Source organism: Anas platyrhynchos, chromosome 4 (assembly GCF_047663525.1).
Source record: "Anas platyrhynchos isolate ZD024472 breed Pekin duck chromosome 4, IASCAAS_PekinDuck_T2T, whole genome shotgun sequence".
In the NCBI taxonomy this organism is placed as follows: domain Eukaryota; kingdom Metazoa; phylum Chordata; class Aves; order Anseriformes; family Anatidae; genus Anas; species Anas platyrhynchos.
Window position 1 is genome coordinate 34,469,975 of NC_092590.1, and position 23,210 is coordinate 34,493,184.

General features: G+C 36.5%; 1 protein-coding gene across 4 annotated transcripts; it reads right to left on the minus strand.

The window, feature by feature from the left end:
- Window positions 1-2,808: 2,808 nt before the first annotated feature.
- RBM46 (RNA binding motif protein 46) lies at window positions 2,809-22,515 on the minus strand. 4 transcript variants are annotated; one of them, XM_072037374.1, is made up of 7 exons: window positions 22,360-22,503; window positions 20,595-20,757; window positions 19,614-19,775; window positions 15,824-16,291; window positions 14,407-15,189; window positions 4,862-4,937; window positions 2,809-4,331 (listed from the first exon to the last, which is right to left on the minus strand). In XM_072037374.1, exons 3-7 carry the CDS (start codon window positions 19,762-19,764, stop codon window positions 4,268-4,270), a joined length of 1,542 nt encoding a protein of 513 aa, XP_071893475.1. In that variant the 5' UTR covers window positions 19,765-19,775; window positions 20,595-20,757; window positions 22,360-22,503; the 3' UTR covers window positions 2,809-4,267. The 4 variants fall into 4 exon arrangements, with proteins under 4 accessions (XP_071893475.1, XP_038034864.1, XP_071893476.1 ...); XM_038178936.2 differs by lacking the exon at window positions 20,595-20,757 and having other exon boundaries at window positions 22,360-22,515; XM_072037375.1 differs by lacking the exon at window positions 20,595-20,757 and having other exon boundaries at window positions 22,288-22,375.
- Window positions 22,516-23,210: the final 695 nt, after the last annotated feature.

Here is a 23,210-nt window from a genome sequence, read left to right on the forward strand (position 1 = left end):
TTGACAAGCTCCTGTGCCTGAATGACATCCCCCATGTAAAAAATGGCAATACTACACGTTCTTTCTGGAGCACCACAAGCTTGTAAGTGTGAAGTATGATTGCTGCTGTTTGATCTACAAGCCAGTACTGTTCTCAGTGGCTCTTACCTTGTATTTTCAACTCTTTCGAGTCCAGAACTTTACCTGCTAGCTCAAAATCACTGCAGTCTCCAAATGTAAGACTGGAATTGAGACCAAACTACCTTATTTTTGTCGCCTTCTTTTTGAAGATGTTTAGGTGTCCTCACGCTTCTTGAAATTCCACCCACCTCTGAGCAGTATGTATAACTTTCTTCCTAATTCTGTACGCATATTTGCATTTTAGAGTCCTAAAAATTCCACCTAGCTTAACTGTGTTTTTGTTTTTATGTATTATGTTTTTTTATATATTATTTCAATGGCCGTTGTTTATAATTTGAGACAGAAAAGCCTCTTTTCAAGAAAAGGACAAAGATTATAAAAATTAAGCCCTTCTGTGTGTAAGGCCAAAATTGTATCAGTTGGATGACAGAAGACCATTTAAACAAAAAATAAGCTATTACTGAGACAGACTTGGATTTTTTTTTTTTTTTGCCAATGAATGCTTCTCTGTGGTAGTCTTGCAGTCGCCTTTGCTTTTATGGCCCTGAGACTTTGGAAGTGGCCTGCCTTCGCCATGGTCCTGTGTGTCTGACACCATTGCTGATGCCCTGGTGCCATCGGGTGGTTTGAGCAGTGCTTTCACGGGGCAACGTGGGCTTTGCCTCCTGAGGATGTTATGGGTTAGTTACTGCAGTACTGAGTATAGCTGGTGATGTAGGAAGGAGGGCACAGCTTTTTACTCTTTCTGACTGTTAAGCTTAATAGTACACCCACAGATAACTAACAACTATTTCAGGTTGTGGCATCTCCTAACAGCCTTGTTAGCATGGTGGAAAAACTGAGAGGGGTGGAAGAAGGAGCTCTAATGATTGTTCTAAACTTTCCTTCATCTTGACTGTTGTAAGGTTGTAAGTGCAGGACACTTGTATCTAACAGTGCTAAACCATCATCTATTTTCCTTCCTCTTCCTATTAAGCTGAACACCAAATAGCTGCTAAACTATCTGGAGAGGCTAAGCTGATCAGCAACAACTCTATTAAGGAATTTAAAGAAACAGATTTGTAAAACTGACTTCTTTAGGGTTGCTTTTACCTTAAGGTTGTGTTAATTTAATAACTACCAGCTGACTTGTTCTTTAGTAGTTTTTTATTAAAAGGAAATTCCCATTAATTTAGCAACTTCCCTTTGTGTTACTCAAAAAGACACTAGCTGCTGGTGACAAATGGCCTTAGCTTCCCCCAGAAAAAATAGAGAGAGTGGAAGATGCAGGCTGTTGCCCACAATACAATTGCTTCACAACGTTGGCATAACCATGTGCCAAGGCTTAAAAAAAGGAATAGATAAAAAGGAACCTAAGATGAAGGACCACCCTTTCTTATACAGGGCATTTTTAATGCAGTGGGTTTAGTGCAAAGGAACTTGAGCAAAACTTAGTTTCAATGAAGTCAGTGACCTCTGCTTTCAGAAGGACTTCTACTTTCTACACCAATTTTAGAACAGGACTCTATATAGATCCACCTCTATCAGTGTTATACAATAGTACTGTAAAATACATGGAAAAGAGAGAATATGGTTTTGCAATGTTTTTAGAATATTTTTTTTCCGAAAGGTTAATAAGCTCCAGTGAGACATGTATAAATATGAAAATTATGCTTACATTTTTGAATGCTGATTATAGAGTTTTAATGATGTGTTCTAAATAAACTTCAAAAACATTGAATTACAGCAACGTAGTGCTACTGCTGCTTATTCCTTACACCTTTGTTCTTATCTGCAAAACAAAGACCAAATTCTGGCTGAAAGCTGCACTTCGCTTATAGCTGCCCAGTACTCGTTACACTCAAATGTTTGATCGTGCTTTTGTACAGTCAAGCTTACTGGGAATACTTAAAATAATTGCAAAAGGTACATGCTCGTGTTAATAATGATGGGAGTTGCTGGTTTGTAGCAAAACTGCTTTTTGTACAAGACTTTCAAATATGGGTGCAAGGTTTCAAACCCAGATAGGAAGGATGGCTAGTATAGCAGGTCCATAAATGTTTTGGTATTATGCAACCTCTGTGTACTTCATCACCTGACTCCTGTAAGTAGTTAGCCATGCTCATTGTATCAGGTTTCCATTAGAAGGACAACAGAACATTGTTTTATCAAGTCTTTCTTGCACATGTGAGAAGTCTATTGTATTGTTAAGGTGTCAATTAGAAAACCTTGCCCTAAGAACGTGAATCTTAAGCAAGATTCATGACAAAAACAAAGCTTGTTTCAGCAGCTTGTAGAGGGGAATTCTAAAGCTGCCAGGCACCACTACTTTGATCTTAGTTCTGCCCTACCTTATCAGCATGATATGGTATTATTCTACCTCAGATACTGACTTCTGTCTTGGTCTCAGGGACCACTCACTTTAAACACAAAGTTAAGCAAGCCCCCTCTTCTTTCCTCTCAACAGAATTTCTGAGGAAATTTTAGGAGTGTAGCAGCTTTTCAGAGTGACAGAAGCTCCTAAGCAAACACGCTTTTAAAAAGGGTGTTTTCATTTTCTTTTTTCACTTAGACTTGTGTGTTCAACAAAGCATCTGAACTGGAGCCTCTGGCCAAAGTTTGCTACTGGAGAAAGCAAAGCAAACCTTACAAAATATGTTTACAAAGGTACTATATGTAAATTTCTAATATTTAAGTAAACACACATAATACTAACAGAATAAATTTAATATCAATGTTCAAATTCAAGTACAGAAGTCAAAAATGATTTCAACATTAAAAATTACAACACTTAAAACACCTACGTAGCTAATATGAAATACAAATAAAATTTAACTACTCTATCAGTATCTAAATTAACACAAAAAATTCAATGTATTGATGCAACATGGTCAACTAAAATATGTAACGTCAATATTTGACTGCATTAAGAAAAAATATTCAACTTTAAATCTCTCCATTGCATTGTTTTCTGTCTACATAATATTCTTTTTTTGACAAGCTTTTCAAACAAAACAGCTTACAACCAATACTTGTATAAGTCAGGCCGTTAGACTCTTAACATAAGCTACTTGGCCCATTCCTTGACCAGGAACTGAAACTACATACCAAGTTTAAAAAGGAGGTTGATCCACTGTATTTGTTTCAGGAATAAAAGGAAAAAAAAAAATTGTCATTCAATAAATAAAGCACTTTACTGAGAAATGCTGAATAGTTAACACTACAGGAGTAAAGATAGCTCACTCAAAATGAATTACATATACCCGATTTAAAAACTTAAGAACTATTTTCCATTTAATGCTAAGAGATTCTTTTGAAGCAGCATATGGCCTGATTAAAGTGAGCAAGCTGCTGTTCAACGTGACAACCACAGGCAAATAGAACTGCTGGTTACAAGGAATAACCTAGGTACAAGTAAGGCTTCCATGAACTCACAAAAACGTATGTATACTTGTTACGGTCTCTCTCCTAGGACATGTATCTTATGTACAGTTCACTAAGCTGCAATTTTTGTGTCACACTTTTTTCTTTCGCCAATTTTTGTCTCAAGAATTATCTGAAGTGTTGAACCTGTGTTATGACTATAGCATTATACCTTACGTAGCCTGACAGTATGTTGACGTAAGGCCCTTCAAAATACCACTCCATCACTGACATAATGCTATTCCAGAAGCAAAAGTTTTATTGGACGTGTTCTTCCTATAAAATTTGGCATTAAGTTACAGAAACAAGTCTTTTGAGTATCGCATTTGCATTTCATATTTGAGCTCCAACTGGAATACTGGGAATTATGTTTATGTATTAAAAGGCAGGGTTGCCAGGTGGTTTTTTTAAGTGTTTACTTCAGATTTATTACTTACAACTGAAACTAAAAAGATATTCTGCATGTAACTCACAATACAAGCACCGAATTATTTCAACACTAAAGATAAGCTACTGTTGTATAAACTATTACAGGTAATAAAAATCTTTTAAACAAGTTCTCTCTTCAAAACAAATTTAACTAAAACGATTTAACATTCAATTGCACTAATCTTCAAAAATCAAAAGTTAAAAAAATGTACTTTGAAAAATAATTCATCACGAAACGTGTAATCTGAATTTCCAGTAATTGTGCATTAGTGTGGTGTTCTTTTTCCTTCGATGGCAAGATCCAGTGTAACAAATTTCAAACTTTCAACTGCTCAACTTGTTCTTCAGGGCAATTCAAGCAGAGTACGGTGCACAGTTGGCTGCAGGAAAAAGGAATAAAAAAAGGGAAAAAAGTTGGGGGAGAGAAGAGAAGACAACTTCTCATTTCAGCAACCATACTGCATTACCTATTCAAACATGAAATAAGGAATTTAGGATAATGGTGTAATGAAAGCATTCAGTGTCTTATCCCAATGCTGCATTCCCTTTCTTCTGCACCCCTAATATTAACTCAAATACTTAAGGAAAGTATTTAACCATACTACTTTACCTCCACTGAGAACAAATTTTTAGTGAAAAAAAATTAAATAGAACAATGATCTAATAGGCATAAATTGTCTCAATTTCTTACATATAACGCTATCATAGCAGTAGTCTTTCATATTAATGCTTTAGGTCAAAGTGAGCATTAACGATGGAGTACCGTGTTCTGGCAGCCCTACTTCATAAATAAACTGTCTTCAGCATAATCAGCAACTGACTAGAAAAGCCCAATAAATTTACTCTTATTTTGAAGTTACTGACTCTACTGATGTCAGTCAAATTATTTCATGCATAAACATAGACCAACCTTGTTCTATCTTTCTGACTTGTTTTTCTCCAAGTTCTCCTACACAGGCCTAGATTTACAAGCTTATGGTCCCCATCTGTAAGCAGCAGGACAGGAAAATAACAATCTTTAGGACAAATCCTGGGTGACTCAGATTAGAAGCTCCCAGCAATGAAGCTAACACGGAGCATGGATTTAACTTTATTTTCAAACTCCCTTATAAGCTTTTAAAAAGCTATCTCACGACACTCAGAGAAAATGGTAATCCCCATCTTAAAATGGGTGAAGCCTCAGCAATGACAGCCATTGACACATTAAATTCATCCACAGAGACACACACCAAAAAAAGAGAACATTTACCATTGTGGCATATCATGCAGAAAGTTAAAAATAATGTTATTTTTATTTTCTTCAAAAGAGAGGAGGAACACAGACTTTTTTTTTACATGAAACTGGCTCCCCAGAGAAATAGCCCCTATTATAAGTGTAGTAACAACTCTGGTTCTTAACACAAATCTAAACCTTATCTGGAAATGCAACTGATTCAGAGATCAGTTTAAAGTCATTCTAGGAATTAAAACCCTAACTTCTGTGCTGTACTATCCAAGTGAACATCAGACTGGCTGATCCATCAGCAGGTCTATAACAGTCTCCTTTGAAAACAGACACTAGACTAGGTATTTCTAAGAGCCTTGCTGGTCTCAAGGTTATTTCGGTATATGCACACCCCCAACTGCTCTAACTAACAGCTCAAACAGTAGTGCTGAGAATGTTTTTGATGGAAAGAAAACTGCAGCAAGTAATCTTGGGATGTTTGCTCATTCCTACTCTCTCACTGGTGCTTTTAGGGACACAAAAAGCATATGGTTGCTTCAGGATTGTTACAAAAACAATTGTGTAAGCCATCTGATAAATATTTGAGATTTAAATTAATACTGTAAAAGGAACATTCTATACTACATTATAAAAATCACAAACAAAAAATACCAACCACCACTTATGATTGTATTTGATAAAGCCAGTAATTTACATGTATGTATTTTTTAAGCATCTTACCTTTTGTACTCAGCTGTTAATTGTTTGAACAGCAATAAAGGTAATTTTTATAACACAAACCAAGGCAATGTCAAAGTAAAGAAAATGCTTATAATGAAATAGTAGAGAAAAAAAAATCAACTGTGACACGTTTAAGTTAAATGTCCCAAATCCATGACAGAAGTCTACCAATACAACTGTTCAAAAAGCCAGATGCTGAGTATACTCTTGAACTAGTTTACGTAAGTTTTGTGAATTTTTGTGAATTGCTACTGCATGCAATAGTTAAAAAGCTTAAACAAGTGAATCTGCAATAAGATACGAAACTCAATCCACTCACTTCAGAATGCATGCAGTAAACAATACCACATGGTGAACTGGAACTAAACTGCTACTTATATGCTCTAATTAGCCACTACAATGCTTTTCCTTGATTCACAGATGTAGTAGTATCTTTACTTTTCTAGTGCTTCTAAATGCTTTCTTCTACCTGAAAATTAACTTCTTAAAGTGTGTCACAGTGCAATGTCACATGGAATAGCAGGTGCAGGGGAACAAAGGATATTTTATTGTTGAATACACTTACAAAATCTGGCAGATCCCTAAAACTGAGAAAATTTTAATGAAACTTCTTCCCCTTAACTCCCAAGTCAGATTCAGCAGGGAGAAACCTCCCAGGACCCAGCCTCTTGCTGCAGAGAGTATTATCTTAAGGACTAGAAACAGATTCTACCATCTTCCAATGTGCTGCATAGGTCTACATGTGCTGATGGAGTTTCCCTGAATGAAATTTTAAATTGTAAATTCAGGAGACCATTTGCATCAGCACTGGAAGAATCATACACTGCACGGACATTTTGTAACACAGAAACCTTGACACTATATGAACCAAATTGTTAATATCCAGATGGATAGTAGCAAAGCTTACTTAATTGTTATAGGACAGTATAGGATTTATAGTTCCCTCACCAGATTTGTGAAGAAATTTGCTTTTTAGGAATGTCTAATCAAGAAAAAAAAGTCACTAACTGCTGTGTAGCCATGCAACAGCCCTTCATAAACCCTGTAACACAGAACTAAGGAGAAGCAGCTTGGACAAAGTCTAAAAGAAGTCTAAAAGAAATCAAGATACAAAACATTTGTGTCTTGTTCCATAAAGACATCAAAACTGTAACTCTGTCTCTTCTAACGAGAGAAATAACATGTGATGTCCAGTACATTTTTAATAGAGCAGTTTGCTGAAGTCTCATTTTTTGTTTCCCATTACTATATAGGGAATATCATAGAATGAGTCACAGACCAGCTCGGGTTGGAAGGGACCTTAGAGATCATATAGTTCCAACCCCCCTGCCATGAGCAGGAATGTACTCTGCTGGAAATTAAGAGGATTTTTTTTATTATTATTCTTAAACCTCTTTAAGGAAAGCAAAACTTAAACAAAAAAAAAAAATAAAGGAGTTCTCTGGTAAATATAAAGGAGTTATTTCAAGTTGAGGGACTATATTAACTTCAGTCAAGAACCACGTTTTCTGACCCCTGGTAATCTAATAATAATTTATTCTGCACAGTGTTCCACTGAAATCAGATGGGCTACCTAGGAAATATTGAACATTAGCAAAAAAAAAAAAAATATTGTTTCTTTTCTAAATGCTTTAGAATCCTGGCAGAGCTAGTTTTGAATCGAGTACTTTATTTCTTACACTAAGTGGTCAGGGAGTGGGACTCTACGTTTGTAGGTTCCTTCCAACTGACTATGCTAAGTTCTCATTTTCTGCAGAACATATGAAGTCTTCCATTTTAAATGTTAACTATTTATAAGAAAAACAAAACAGAAATAGTAATTTATTTTGCAGATAAACAGTACAAATAAAACTTTAGTTTCCAGATGTTTTGTCTATCTTTGTGTTTTACAAGACATCTGATGTTTTGTTATCAAGAAAGGCAATGCTATTCTTTTTAAACTTGCTTAAATAAATGAAGAAGGTCTTCACTTGGACCAAATATAGTTCAAGTATTTTTTCATCTAAATTTAGTTTCAGCTGGGGGAGAAGGAGAGGAGAGAGCTGTTTACTCTTTATTCTGATCTTACTAAAAAAAGCTTTAGCTAAATAACAATATAGACTCTTGCATTTTTGTAAACTAGAATTTGCCAAACATCTGAATTTACAATTCAGGTTCTCTCTCTCCAAAATACAGCAGTAAAAACAACACTGATCTTTAAAGAGGCTATCACAACATTCTAAGACTAACAAGATTTTACTTAGTGATGTTATTTCCACAAAAAAAAATAAAATAAAAAAATTGAGGACTATGTAAAACAGAGTCCTGCTATAATATGAACTTAGTACAAGACTATGAAAGCTTTTACTCCTAACAGAAGGAAACTGAAGGGACTATCCTCAGCCTCCAAAATAGATCATGAAAATGAGTAAGATGGGAGAGGAAGATCTACAACTACAGGGACCTTTCTGAATCTCCACCACTTCCAGATAGGAACATGACTACAGCATATGCAGGAAACCAAACACTGGATGTGTTGTTGTTTTTTTTTTTTGTTTGGTTGGTTGTTTGTAATAAATAAATAGAAAATTGATAGCCAGTCACTAACCAAGCAGAGAAGTCACTAGTAAACACAATGGACCTCAGTGCTACAGTTACATCAGAAAAGCTTTTCAGAACTCTTAGATATTAAAGCACCTGTATGTTTACTAAGTATAGGGGTCACAGCTACTTAACTCTGTATTTATACCTGCATGCACTATTACAATTGACCCCATTTAATATGTCCATTCTAAAATAAATGCGTATCTATGCAATTACATTCACCAAACAGAAGCTAGTATTTCACAAGAAAATGTAGTGTATATGAATTTGAGTATAACTTAACAAGCAATTATATCCAAATAAATTTCTTATACAAGAAATTAATGAACACAATTAAAATAAAGTCAGTTTAATGTGTAATCTAACAAACAAATCAAAATTTCCTTATACCAGTGGAGTTCCACCAGCAGTAAGTAAAGCCAGAAATCATTCTGAGAAGAACGTTCTGTTCTGCTTTTTCTGGCCTCAGATGATTACATTTACTGAAGAAAGGGAGGTAGAAATTATCCTGCAACTCAAATTGACACAACTTCAGGTTCTCCTTTACCTGTACTTCAACGTCATCTGGATGAGCCAAATTGATTCCAGAACCTACAAAGCTGTATTAATGATGCAAGGTACCTGACAGATAAATAACACCTCTCAACAGACTTTTTAGTTTCAATTCGGCTCTGCACTATGTCACTGCTGGTCTTGGAGCAACTTCTGCGTTAATTAATGCAGCTATATAGTCTCAAAATTGGAGCTGCCTTGTGTCTAGTTAGCCTGAAGGACAGAGTCCAAAAAGGCAGGAGTTGGAAGCGTTACCACCCATGTTTTTCTACATGGGCACCACACTTGACAGCAAAGCATAACTTGAGAACACCAAGGTGCCATGCAACTTCTAGAGACAAACCCACACTAAAACGATGTTCAAAATAACAGAGAAAGTAACCATTTCTTCTACAGGGCGTAGAGTTTTCTTTCTATTCTGTGTCTTCCCTCTAATCCCTCCCAACCTGAACTGTAAACTGTCACCTTCTTCTGGAACTTCAACATGCAGCCTGGCTCCATATCCCAAAAATGAACACCTAGATATATAGTTTCCATATATTTAAATAAATCATGAACAGAACAAGGAATTAAAAAACTCCAGGCTTATCTAGTAACATTAAAATATAGCTTATTTGTCTCTCACTGAAATCGTGTCTTCTGAGAACCATTTTCAAAATATTCAGGTGACACCAAGTGGTAAGTTGTTGTACTGCTATCTATTCAGAACTACTGTATACAGCAACAAGTACTGTTGATACAGAAATACCTGTTTTTAATAATAGAGCGCTTTATACTAGATACAGGAGATTAGTAAAGATGTCATTACTGTGTGAATATCCTGATTTTATATATCTCGCTTATTGTGTTGATAAAAAAAACTGCTCTAACATTAAAAAATAACTTTCTACTTGTAGTATAACATTTAGATAAAAATACACTATTTGCAATGACCAACAGAAAAATACTGAAGTTACATAATCAGTATTTTATGATTTTTACGATATTTTTTTTCTCTAAAAACCTTTATTCCTGCACTTTCAGTTCTCCTTTTTCTTCTCTTGACCATATACAAAGTACACCCAAAATGTTCATGAAAAACAGACTGAGTATTCTCCAAACTTTACCAGGTGCATAACATAGTTGGTAAAAAAAAAAAAAACAACAACAACAACAAAAAAACTTGTTTTGACATTCAACTTAAGTTGATCAAAATGTGAATGTTTACATAAAAAGAAATGTTTGTGTAAAAATGTGATCTTAGAGATCTTAGATCACCAGATGATCTCAAACAATAATACACCAAATTCAGAGGAACAGAGACCTTTCTGAATCTACAAGGTCCTTCTACATACCCTAAGACATACACATGGTAAGAGAGAAATATCAATAAATCCTCTTTTCTCATGGAGATTACCTATACTCTATGTGCAGCACTGCAGCATCATGAAAACTGTTTTCTGAAAACTGCGAAGTGCAGCTACTCTGCATTATGTAGCAACTACCAGTAGTATATGCTACTCTGCATTATGTAGCAACCACCAGTAGTATATGCCTTTTTTTTTCCTCCTGTATTCTAGCAGGTTTCCAGGGATGGTATACCTACCCCATACCAGCCTTGAGGTGTTGACCAACCACAAGCTGCTGTTTTGCTTTTGTACTTACTGCTACTGTACAGAGTTAAGATGTTGACAGTATTTCTGACACCATGTAACCTCAGAGATGTCACCTGGGGAATGGGGCTGCACACCTCAAAAAGGAAAGAGTTGCAGTAAGCTGTTAAAACACTACCTACTCTGCAGAACATCCACAGCTTTCTTTAAAAAGCTCAGTGCCAGTCTACGCACAAAAAATAAATATATCCAAAGTAAGTCCAATTCATCTCCTTATCAACAAAAGAAATAATAACATGCATCTTGTTGAAATTTTGTCTACCTTTGCAAGAAATAGGACTAGCTAAGAGTGTCTTCTTCGGCTTTAAGAATTAAGAAACTTTGTCAAATCACGTATTTTTGCTTTAAGAAGCAATGTGTGAGGAGTTAGAAAACAAAACTTAATACATCTTGAAGTGTACCAAGTAAACCAAAACAAGACGTAAGGAAAAAATGATTAGGGGAAGCCTGCCTTTACCAACAGTTTGTCTATCAACACCAAACGAAGTATATAGCTGCAAAGTTTGTGACTGCTCAGCACAAATGATAGCATAAGGAACCTGAAATTCAATTCTTTTGCATAAAGGTCAAAAAGACAGTCTTCAACATAATGCACCCTTCAAACCTTAATGAAAGTCATTATGGGGAAAAAAAAAAAAAAGACAAAACCTTGACTCTGCCTTTCAAACACAACTACTAAAACAGCAAAACAGCAAACAAAGTAAGTACAGATATTCTCTTAACTTTTACAGTCACAATTCTTTTTTTCTTCCTAAAATAAGGCAAAAATTATGTTCTGCTGTTACCTCTTAAACCTTCTGGAAAACTCATACTCTTGCCCCACTGTTTGGATAGTCTCTGGACTTCAGCATGGCACCCATTACTAGGAAGAAGACTTTTTCATTCTGGTTTCTAACAGCTTTTCTCCATGTATTCTATTTTCAAATTCTCTCAGAGCAGCCCTTTCTCCTTCACCTTAATCTGCTTACATGACTTTTAAAAGAAACAAACTATAAACATTACAGAAAATTAAGCAGACAACACCTTTATGTTCCTGTAAGAAAATTACTTACCAGCTGGAATTATTCTGGGTCATCTTTGCATACTCGTATTTATAGCAAGTTGCTTCCAAGATGAAGTACACAGAGACTTTTCTCAAAATCATTGCTACTTACAAGCACACATACCCATGCAGCATCATTGAACATGTCAGACCATATGACAGACGCTTCACTGAGTAAGAGGGATCTTCTGTCCCATCCAGCAACAGGTATTTCTTTCAACAGAGTATATTAACTTAGAATAAAAACTTCTGTAGATTAGATGGGGGGAAATACAGAAAAACAAAACACTATTTCTACAGTCCTTAAAGCTATGTTTTGGTATTACAACAATGTGAAACACCAAACAGAGGTTTTTAAATCAACATGAAAAAGGTGTGTCTTTCAGAAGTCAGTTACACTTGCTCTGAAAGAAGGCTGTGCATGCTCTGTGCTGAACCAAATCCTCAGAAAAGAGGATGCACAGAGACAATAGAAGAATAAAGAACATTCGGAGTTCAAAGATAACAAGACAGCATTACCAGTACCAGGCCATTAGGTGGCTTTTAAAAATCCAAACCTGGGATTTGGGAATTCTGGTAAAAACTCACACCACTTGCAGTACACATAGAACCCTGAAATGTTACAAAGCTTTAAAATACTGTTAGTTTAAATTCACTTTAAAACATTTTCCCTTATAGAGCTTACAACTATAATTGAAGATAAAAAGCTCAACACACACTTCATTTTTATTTTTTTTAAACTTGTTGCATTGTGGATTTGATAACAGCTGTGGATAGGCATTCTCAGTTTAAAATTCTCTCTTATACTCCTCTGAGAAAGAAATCACCAAAACAATTTCGAGCACACCTTTTTATAATGGTAGCTTTAAGCCACAAAATGGGCAGATATGCACGGCCAGATATGCAGGGAAACAAAGCACAGAATGGAGAATGCTGTCTTGAAGCATTTCTTAGGAACAGAAGTGTCATTAACACAGGAGCACACTTAACCTTGTGGTTATCATTTTTCCCCTGAAAATTTAGGGTTACTGGACCAAAATTATTAAGTGAAGCCATTATAATAAACTCTTCTTTATCTAATCTCATTTATCCTCCCTTCATATCTAAAAAAGAATCAAACCAAAAAATTATAACCAGCAGCAGAAGATACTTTGAGAAGAGAACGCAGCAAGCCATACATAATTTGACTTTTTTTTTTTTTTAAACTATTATTCACGTGGATGCATTGCTGAGCGCTGCATGCATGCACAGCTAAGCAGAAATGACTATTTGCTGCATTGTACAATCTTACCATGCCACTATCTAGAGCTGCACGATCCAGCATCACCAAGCCCAATGCCTCAGACACTGCCTGTAAGGAATTTTGTGCCTTTCAACCTGCAAGTTCAGCCCCAGGAGACTGACATTCTAACACATGCTTTTCCTAAAACCAGAAAGTGAGAAAAACACTGTGGTCTCTTTAATACACTGAAATAAAAGTAACAGAAGTACAAACTGCCCGAAATTCCTAGATATTAGATATGACTTGTAGATAATTTGCCTATGGCCACTCCAAAACCCAAACTATGCCTTAGCCCAAACAACTCTTGCTTTGCCCCTCTTTTAAATGGTAATAAAAGCTAACTATAAGTCTTTTACATAGAATAGGACAATAAACTAGTTTGTGTTAGCTGAACAGCCTATTATCTCCAATATAATTCTTCACAGAAAGAAAGGAAGCCTCTGGCTCTAGAAATAACTAGAAATATTTTTTAATGACAGAAAAATATTCATGTTGCTGCACAAAAGTCTAGCAAGAATTAATTTCACAATACAGCACCTACAGATCTGGGCATGCTGAAAGAAAGCATGGTACTGATACACAAGAATATTACTCAGCAGATCAGAGAAGTCAAGTGACGGTTCATAATACCTGCAAAACTATAAAGGTCAGTCCTATCTCATCTTGAAATACACCAGGATGAAAAAGGAAGGGAAGAGAAAGTACAACTGCTGATAAGAGTAGATGGAATGAATTACACAACGTTTCATCTGGAAATACAATTTTTTAAAGCATATGGTATGTCTGTGTAACAGCCTTCAAATCCATTTACCGAAGGGCCGAAATTCTGATTTCATTTTGAATGTTTTATCAGCTGAGGGCTGCTACAATTACTAATGAAATGACGTGACACTATAAATCAGTTCTGTGTTTTGGATGCTACAGCACAGTATTACAGAACTGAAAAATACTGGACAGGAACCAGATGTCAAACATTACATTTTATATTATTTTCGTATTTTGACTTCAAACAGAAGGAGGGATAATGGACTGTCAGAATTGCAGTAATTTGCTTTCTCAGTTACAAGAAGAACGGGTATCATAGGTTTTTATAATATTAGAACTTCTACTTTCTAGCAGCCACATTCTAATTTTAAGAAATAAATACAAACGAAAATGCTAAACTTTGAAAGAATTAAGAATAACTGCATCTGTTTTCTCCCTTTTTTGGTTTAGAAAAAATAATTAGAAAGCACGTTTCACTTCAAGAACACTCCAATGATACCATTATAGTGCTGAAAATGTCTATATAGAGCAATGAAAAAAAAAGAGCTTTCCAAAACTATACACAAAGAACAATGCTGAAGTTAACTTTTTTAGCTTTGTTTCTTAAGAACTATTTAAAAGCATTTATGCTTACCTAGATGCAGAAGTGTCAACTGTGCTGCCAATTCCTTCGCATCTTCTAATGTTGTACAGAGTTTGTCTGGCATGAAGTAACTCTGGGAACCATATGCAATACTAGGAACAAGTACCTTGTACACCAGAAGTATTTTCCCATCCTGACTCGTGGTTGAATACAGGTAGTATTCTGGTGGTACCCAGTTATTTTTATAGCAAAAATAATCCAGGTGCATTACTGCAGAACTGAAGTGACTAGATTTTAAGGAATACATACTAATTGGAGTAAGCTTTGTTCCTGGAAGAAATGGGTATGTACACCTTTCAACTTCAGGGGGGCTTGGACTGTGCTGACCATTAAGACGAACTGAAAGGTTTGCTTGTTTCCATGCAGATTTTTGATGACCATCCTCTTTGCTGGGAAACCCTAAGAGACTTTCAGAAGAGGGACTTATCTGATCATTAAAATGTTGCTTCCAAGTACTTTCTTTGTTAATTGGCTTTGCCAGTGTTACCTCAATACTAGCTCCATCAATGCACCTCCCATTCATTACAGACATGGCAGCAACTGCATCCTCTCGGTTGAAAAAATGAACAAAAGCATAGTCTCTCAGCTTCTTCACACGTTCAACTACTCCTGGCTTGAACTTGTTGAATTCAGCTTTAATCGTGTCTTCTGTAGTAGAGAGCATTAAATTTCTTACATACAACACTTTGACTCTCTGCATTGTTTCTTCATCAACTTCTTTCTCTGGGTCTGCCCAATCTACTTGAATAGTATGACCCCAGAGCTGGAACGTTCCTACAGCAAAGAAGCATTACATCAATAAGAAAGGCGCAAAGGAAAACAAAGCCATTCTTATAGATTACCTCTATAAAAAGCAAACAAACATGATGCACACCACCAGAAACAGACGGTTCTGTTGTCTGCCACTTAAGCAAAATTTGTAAAATGTTACTACCTGAAATAATTAAAAAAAATAATCAAAACAAATGATTCTCTACTAAAGTATTAAAGACATGCTTTCAACCATCTTTAAAATATGAAATATCAGTAACTTCATTCATACCCCTCAATGAAAACAAGGGACACAATCTGAGCTCAGCTTTGAAAGAATTCCCGTGCAGGGACTAGTACATGCAAATGAAGACTGGATGCTTGCCCAAGCAAATATCTATCTTGTAAATTGCAGTAACTTGTGTTAATAAAACGCTTCTTTTTGTTCTTGGAACTGCTTAAAATTTCACTTATTTTAAAAAATGATTCATAAACAAAAACTGTTTTAGCTGAAAAGCACTACTACAGTTTTGTAACTCTCAAAGTAAAATAAATCAAAGAGAAAAGAGATTACTATTACCCCCCCCCCAAAAAAAAAAAAAAAAAGAGTTACATATTCTGCCACCCCAGAATTTGATTTAATTAAAAAGAGGTTTACCTGGGATTAGCCTCCTTCTAGCCATTGCAGCTGCTCTGTGAGACTCATATTCTACGAAAGCAAAGCCACGATTTTTAGTTTTGTCAGTGGCATTTGGATAAACGATGACATCCACCACTCCTTCTGTAACTTTTTTCATTTCATTCAGTATTTCTTGTTTTTTCTTTTCTTTTGGAATAGCTCCAATAAATAGTCTGCAGTTGTCCAAGCTGACGCAGACACCAATAAACTTCCCTGGACGAATTTCGTAGTTGTTAAGAATCTTGATGGCTAGCTGGGCTTCCTCTTTAGCAGTGTACATTACAAAAGCATAGCCTCGATTCTCACCACTGAATTCCATCATCAGCCTAAACTCGTAGATCTTCCCAGCTCTCTCGAAAATAGGAACCAATTCATCTTCATACATATCACGAGGAATCTTACCCACAAAAACTTCACATCCACGAGGTGGTGGAGGACCTTCCCAACCTTAAAATAAATTGTCCAACAGAAACCTTAGTACAAATGCCAGACAGGCACACCTCCACAACACAATCTGGGGTTGGGAGTTATTTACTTACTATCAGTCTCTGTTTAAAACTGGTATATTCTCACCTTAAGTATTTATGTTTAAATACAAACTGTACACATAGGGCAATAGTCCTTTCTTTCCCTTTTTTTCCTGTTTTTCTAAATTCTTTTTCCATTTCTTTCACTTGAATTTGGATGGCAAGCCACCGAAACTAACATTACCTAAAACACTGACAAGCTTGTTGTCAGTCTACATTTCAATCATTTTTTGCCCCTTAAAATTATATGTTACTTATTAGTACAACTGATATGAGGTAACTCAATTGCTAGAGAAAGAACTTGTTGTACTTTATACATTTAACATTTTACAATTTTAAACATTTCATCACACTTCTTGCCCACATTTTAAGAAGCTTTCAGAAGTCCCCAGAGCTTTTTGTCCCCCCTCAACACCACTCAAAAGGTCCAACATCTTGGTTTCACAATCTCCGTTCATCCACTAAAACAAGAAATCCCTAAGGATGGTAGAATATGAAACCATCCTTTTTTTCAGTACCCAAGAACACTGAATATTTTTCCTCCCCAAATGGATCAGTTTTCACATGCTTGAATTGGATGCTAAGGGGCGAAAAAAAAGTAAAATCCACAGAACAGATCCATGCATCTTGTCCTTATGCCAAGCACACTGATGTATAATAAAGACTGTATGTCTGCCATACATGCCGCGTTCATACATGTTCAACAGATAATGTAAAAAATGAGTATACGCTTTTAAAAATACGGAGTAATGGTCCGTAATGATGTCATTTATTTTCCAAAAACCTGTATTTAAAAAAAAAAAAAGTGGCTCATTTTTATTTTTTTAAGTTAGGCAAATAAATTAGAAAAGAGTTGCAAATCAGACAAATCATTCAATGATAACTAGTATATTTTTGAAGGCTTTGACAAGAAAGATTCTCTACAGAAGAGAAAGCGAGGGGTACAAAACTGTTAGAAAAAAAATTGGTAACTAAGTATGAGTATGAAATGACAAAGCATAAGGAAGCAAAGGAAGAATATGACAGTTATCAAGTTACAACAAGAAAAATAATTAAATGTTTCACTTTGGCTTGAATTTCACGATCACCTAAATATGATTTATTCTGTAATTAACTTACATTTTTTCCCTCACATACATATCACCAAAGGGCAAGTAATTTACTCCTGAATTTAATTTTTTTTTTAAATAGAACCACTAGGAAATTTTTGCTTTCTTGCAGATTAAGTTTATAAACTGTACACTAATTACACACATAAGAATATTATGTTTGCAGCAATCTAAGCAGAGGAACAAACAAAGGAATTAAAATTGTTTTGTTTTTTCAAAAACACTTTTCTGATAAACAGCTGAGGCAGGGGAAATTTAGGCTTGACATCAGGAGGGGGTTCTTCACAGAGAGGGTGGTTGCACACTGGAACAGGCTCCCCAGGGAAGTGGTCACTGCACCGAGCCTGTCTGAATTTAAGAAGAGATTGGACTGTGCACTTAGTCACATGGTCTGAACTTTTGGGTAGACCTGTGCGATGTCAAGAGTTGGACTTGATGATCCTTAAGGGTCCCTTCCAACTCAGGATATTCTATGATTCTATGAAACTTTCTTCAAGTGGCAAAAGTGACAAGAACCTTGCTACTGACAGTGAAGGTGATGAAAAATTAAAAATAATTAATGAATCAGGTTTTATGGTTCATTTTGAGCCAGATCAACTGCTTGCTCTGGATAATACGACAGCCAAACAAACAGCATGGTAACAGAAAAATGAAGCTATGTCTCCTTCAACAACAACACAAGCTTATATGAACTACGTCATAAACAATCAAAATTCACAAAAAAATTGCAAATAGTAATTGTAGTTTCTCAGAAACCATCTTAAACATCCAGGCCTCATTTGTCCTAGAAAAATGTTCGTAGTTATTTAGGGCAACTTCCAGCCTAAGCAAATAAGAAAATACATGAAGACTTGAAGTAGACAAATAATGTCAGTGAACAGATCTATCGAAAATACCTTGTCCAACAGATCTAATTTCAGAAAAGATTAACAAAGTCCATTAATAAACATACTTTTTGCCAAAGGAATACACCTAATATTCTGTAACATTCTAATTAAAATTGTAATTTTACATTACACAATGTTTTCATTATGAAAATATGTATTTATATATTAGCATAGAAACAGGCTGAATTCTCAGAAAGCAGTCAGCAAAGCCCTGCAGTTCTGTATTCAGGGTCATTTTCAAAAGAATTTCATTCGGCCCTCTTCTTCTATTTTACCAATGCTGATAAAAGTGGGCTGGTAATTTTAGTCAGGAAAAGCTTCCAAACAGCAATCATTTTGATACAGCTGTCTGTTAAACTGCATGTAGGAATGAGCAGTAGGGCTCAGGCTTACAAACATGACTTAAAGCCATGGGATCACAGGTCACTAGGGAGAATGATCCAAAACAGCAGCACGAAGAATCTACCATCTTTCTGCTTGTGTAAATGCATAATCTGTCTCAAAAAGAAGAGTTACAGCCGCAACTTAAGGCAAAATTATTATATATAGGTAACTGACAGTATTGTTAGAGAGAATGGCAGGTACTAAATGTCTTATCAGGAAAACTCAGAAAAACTATTTCAGACTAGAAAAAAAGCCTGAATTCAGCATGAGAGATGTTACCCATATTAACAAGCTAAGGGTAGAGTAGACAAACCCATCTTCCACGGCTCTCAAAACCAAAGCCAGATACTTTTCTGAAAATGCATTTTTGGGGAAAAAAAAAGTCATCAGGCTCAACACAGCAGCAACGAAGGAGAAAGTAAATACCCAAGAAGTTGAAACTACATGATTTAGAAACCATCTCTTTTCTTAAAACGTTCTCAAGAACACCGAGAATAAAAAACACCGTGACGTTTTGGTAAAAGAAAACAAAACCATGTGTTCAAACTCTTGAATACAAGAACAATGAAAAAAATGTAATTAAGAAAGACACCTAGTGAACTATTCCTCCTTCTGTACTTAAGTTTCTTCACTCAAAATGAAAACAACAAAAAACATTCTTTTGGGTTTTATCCATTTATTTCATAAGCTTTCAGCACTTCCAGCACAAAATATTAGTTTCACACATCCCCATAATCATGCCAGTTGCATGACCTTGCAATGTCTTTAAACAAAAACACTCTTCATGAGTTCTACTCAAAACTAAGGGTATTGCTATTCTTAAACAAAAACCTCAACTTTGTGATCTCAAATAAATGCTTACCTGGTGGAGGACCACCAAATTTTCTTTGCCCATTTTCTTGAACCATGCTGTATCCAGTCTTCTCCATCAGAGCCAGTAAGGCAGCCTCATTCTGAGTACTACTTCTGGTTTTGCCACATCCATTTGTTGCAGCTGTATTTTCCTCATGCATATCTGCAACAGCTTCAACAGAATATCACAGATACTTCAGGGCAGGTAAGTCTAAGCTGTTGTCTGAATACAGAAACTACCAAAGCACGGAAAAACACAACTTATGCTACATTTGGCTATTTAATGTGACTTTATTTAGCGTAAGACTGCAATCCTACATGCAATTACTACCATCTACATACTTGTTTTCAAAACATTGTTCCGTAGCTGTAATAATCTTCAACTCGAAGCAGCAATTTTATATTCTGTGTGTTGTTGGGTTTTTTTTTATACAAATAGTATCACAACTATTTTCTAAGTATGCTGTCCTTCAAGTTACAATAATGAATTCTTTCATAAAGCTTGTTATCACAGTTGTATAGAGACCTAAACGCTACTCAAAGGGACAAATTCCTCTCTCTTATTACTCTATTTTATGGAAGTACCAATGATTTTAAAACTGGATTTGAGTCCAAAAAAAAGACTTCAGAAATGCACTAAGTCCATGTCTAATTAACGTAAAGAATTCAAAGAATTCAGGAACAAAAATAATTTAATTAAAACCAATATATAATAAAACTTGGCAGAACTGTCAGTCAAAACTAAGAAGCTGAGATAATTCCACCCCAGGGTCCTTATTTTCATGCCTTTATCCATTTTCACATCAAAACTGAAAAAGGTTTATCAATATCAAGCTTTTATCAAAAGACTTGTTGCTGCCATGACCACTATTTCCCAGCGTGCCAAGATATCCTACAACAGCTTTAAGTTTCTGTTATCTAGGTCACAGGAAACTAATCACACCCAGAAAACCACACAGTAATTAAGAACTTTACTAGTCACACTACTCACAAAGTCTGACTTCAAAGTCAGATTTTTTCACTGACTTTCTCTCCTTGCCCTGTTTTTTTCCCAAGATTTTCTGCTGTAAGGTCCACAATACTTAGCCAAACAATCTTCTTCAACACTTCAATCCCTGGTCCAAGTGGCCTGTCCACGTGGTATGTCCCTCATTCTCCAAAAGACACGCAGCCAAAAAAAAAAATCACCATGAGAAACATCAACTACAACTGTTTATTCTTTAATGCCCTTTATATTTTCATCTTGCTTTGTCTTCAATAAATTGAAGCTTCACTGAGTAACATCCTGAAGAATTCTCTACTCCACCCCCACCATGAAAAACAGCTAATACCAGGCTTGATTTCACAAAAAACGTCTCGTCAAAACTCAGTTATCTGCTGAACAATTAAGTTCCCTTCACTGGACCTAGTTAAGACCTTCAATAGTGAAGTATATGGAAAGCAGAGAATAAAGGGTGCTAAACCACAGAGAGTAAGCATTCATGTGCCTGTCTCTTTGTTGGACTTCCCATCACTCAAGGTCCCAAGAAACAAATTACTTCAAGTGCTGCACCAAACTTGAACTAATTCCATTGCTGCATTAAATTGATCGATGCTGCCGAAAAGGAAGGAAGAAGGATCCCAAAGCAGCTATAATTGCATCCATTTTCTACAGTCTGAAGCAGAAGTCACCTTGTCCCCTTCATCTTGTTACTCTTGGTTTTTTTTTGTACAAACTAAACTTCAATGAACTTTTACTTCTAGCTTCATTACCCAAATAAGCACCATTATCTATACAGCTTATTTTTCACACAACAGCCGTCCTGTCCAGGTAACTTCCTACTGCTACCAGAAACAAGAACTACTAAAAATAAAGCCATACATACAAATAGGTAACATAGCAAAACTTATCCCACCCACCCTTTCACATAGAAGGGTTTTCAGATGATTGCTTGTCACGCTGACCAAGTTCTTACCTCCATACTAAAGACATTAACCAGCCCCATGGTTGTTAGAAGTCTTACTGTTCTTCACTTAGATATTCCACTAAAACCACTACAGTTCCTCAATCCAAAGTAAGTCTGTGTATGTTTATAAAGGTTTTTCAGAAGATTTACGCCATAACTACTTGTGGCTAGACTGGTTTTAATGATTAAGCCCCTTCCACCGCCACATTTAATGCACATTTTACCGTGATATTACTGTTCTGTGTTTGCATTATTTTGCCCAACAGCTTAGCCCCTTTAACCAACCTTTGAATCACGGCCCTGTTCTTGAGTCATGGCCCTGTTCTTTGGTGCAGTCTTTCCACAACAGCTGACACTTTAACAGCCTATACACGTCCCTTAATTAGAACACTGACAGAATAAACACAACTCCTTTCTTTCCATCCCAGAAAAAGAAAGGTTTTGTGTATATAATTATACAGAATTTAGCTTATAGATTTATAGCAGTATTGTGTAATAATGTAAGTTGTGTACATAATTACATACGGTCTAGTTTATGAAATTCTGTGGTAGTAATATCAATCTATTTTATATATATATATATATATATGTATGCATTTTTCTTTTCTATCAACCAGGTATTCATTCTGGGACAGGAACCTATGTAAGCAACCATTCTGGAAAGATAACGTTCACGCAATGCCCAATACAAAACAATAATTTAAAAAAAAAAAATCCCCTAAAACTTGACTTCAAAACCTTGAGCTTTGGACGCGGCCAGCAGCCAGCAGCCCACAAACACCCCGCCCGCCTCCTCAGGGCGCCATTTACCCGAGCGGGACGCCCTCAGGCCGGCTCCGCCGTCTGTCCGCCCCTCACAGCACCGCTGCCAGGCAGAGCTGACACCGCCGCCACAGCTTTCCCTCTCCCTGCCCCGGCTCAGCCAATCAGCAGCCGGCTGAGGTGGGCGCGGGAGTGATTGACAGCAAGCGCTGGCCAGTCAGAGTGAGCCAGAGGGCAGAGGGGCGGGGCACGCGAGCTCTTTTAAAATGGCGGCCGTTGCGGGCCGTTAGGGCGCGTGGCGGCTGACGGGAGCGTTGGGGCGCGAGGTGGGGCCGCCATGAGGGGGATGAGGGGAGAGCGGTGGCCCCCTCAGGGCCCCTCATGAGGGACGCGCAGGGGCTGCTGCCGCCCCTCAGACCGGCCTCCATCCCTCCTTTAGGCAGGAGGAGCCCTGGTTGGGCTCAGACGCAGCTTTTTTGTGTCTTTTTGGCTTGTAACTGTTCTTGGAAGGCCTGTCTAGGATAGGCTGTGGTGTAAGCATGTGCTTCCTGTTGTGCTGGTTCCTGTTGGCCAATGTAATGCTTCAGTGAAATAAACCTGTTTTCAATTCCTGCTGTTGTAGTTCAGTTTTTACTCAGGCCTAATAACATAATTATTAGTGCCATAACAAAAACAGGCCCTTCCCAAAGCAGTTGGGCTCTGAAGGCCTTGTGGTTTTAGCACTGCTTCAGAGCCCATGTCAAAGCTCCTCAGAAGCGCTGGAGAAGAGCTTTGATGGGCACACATCAAGTGCACAGCTGACAATAAAAAGTATGAGATTAGCCTGGAAGTTCTTTAATTTGTTGCTATCCAAGTATTGTAGCCGATTTTCCATATCTAGCAAACCAAAGACTCACTGA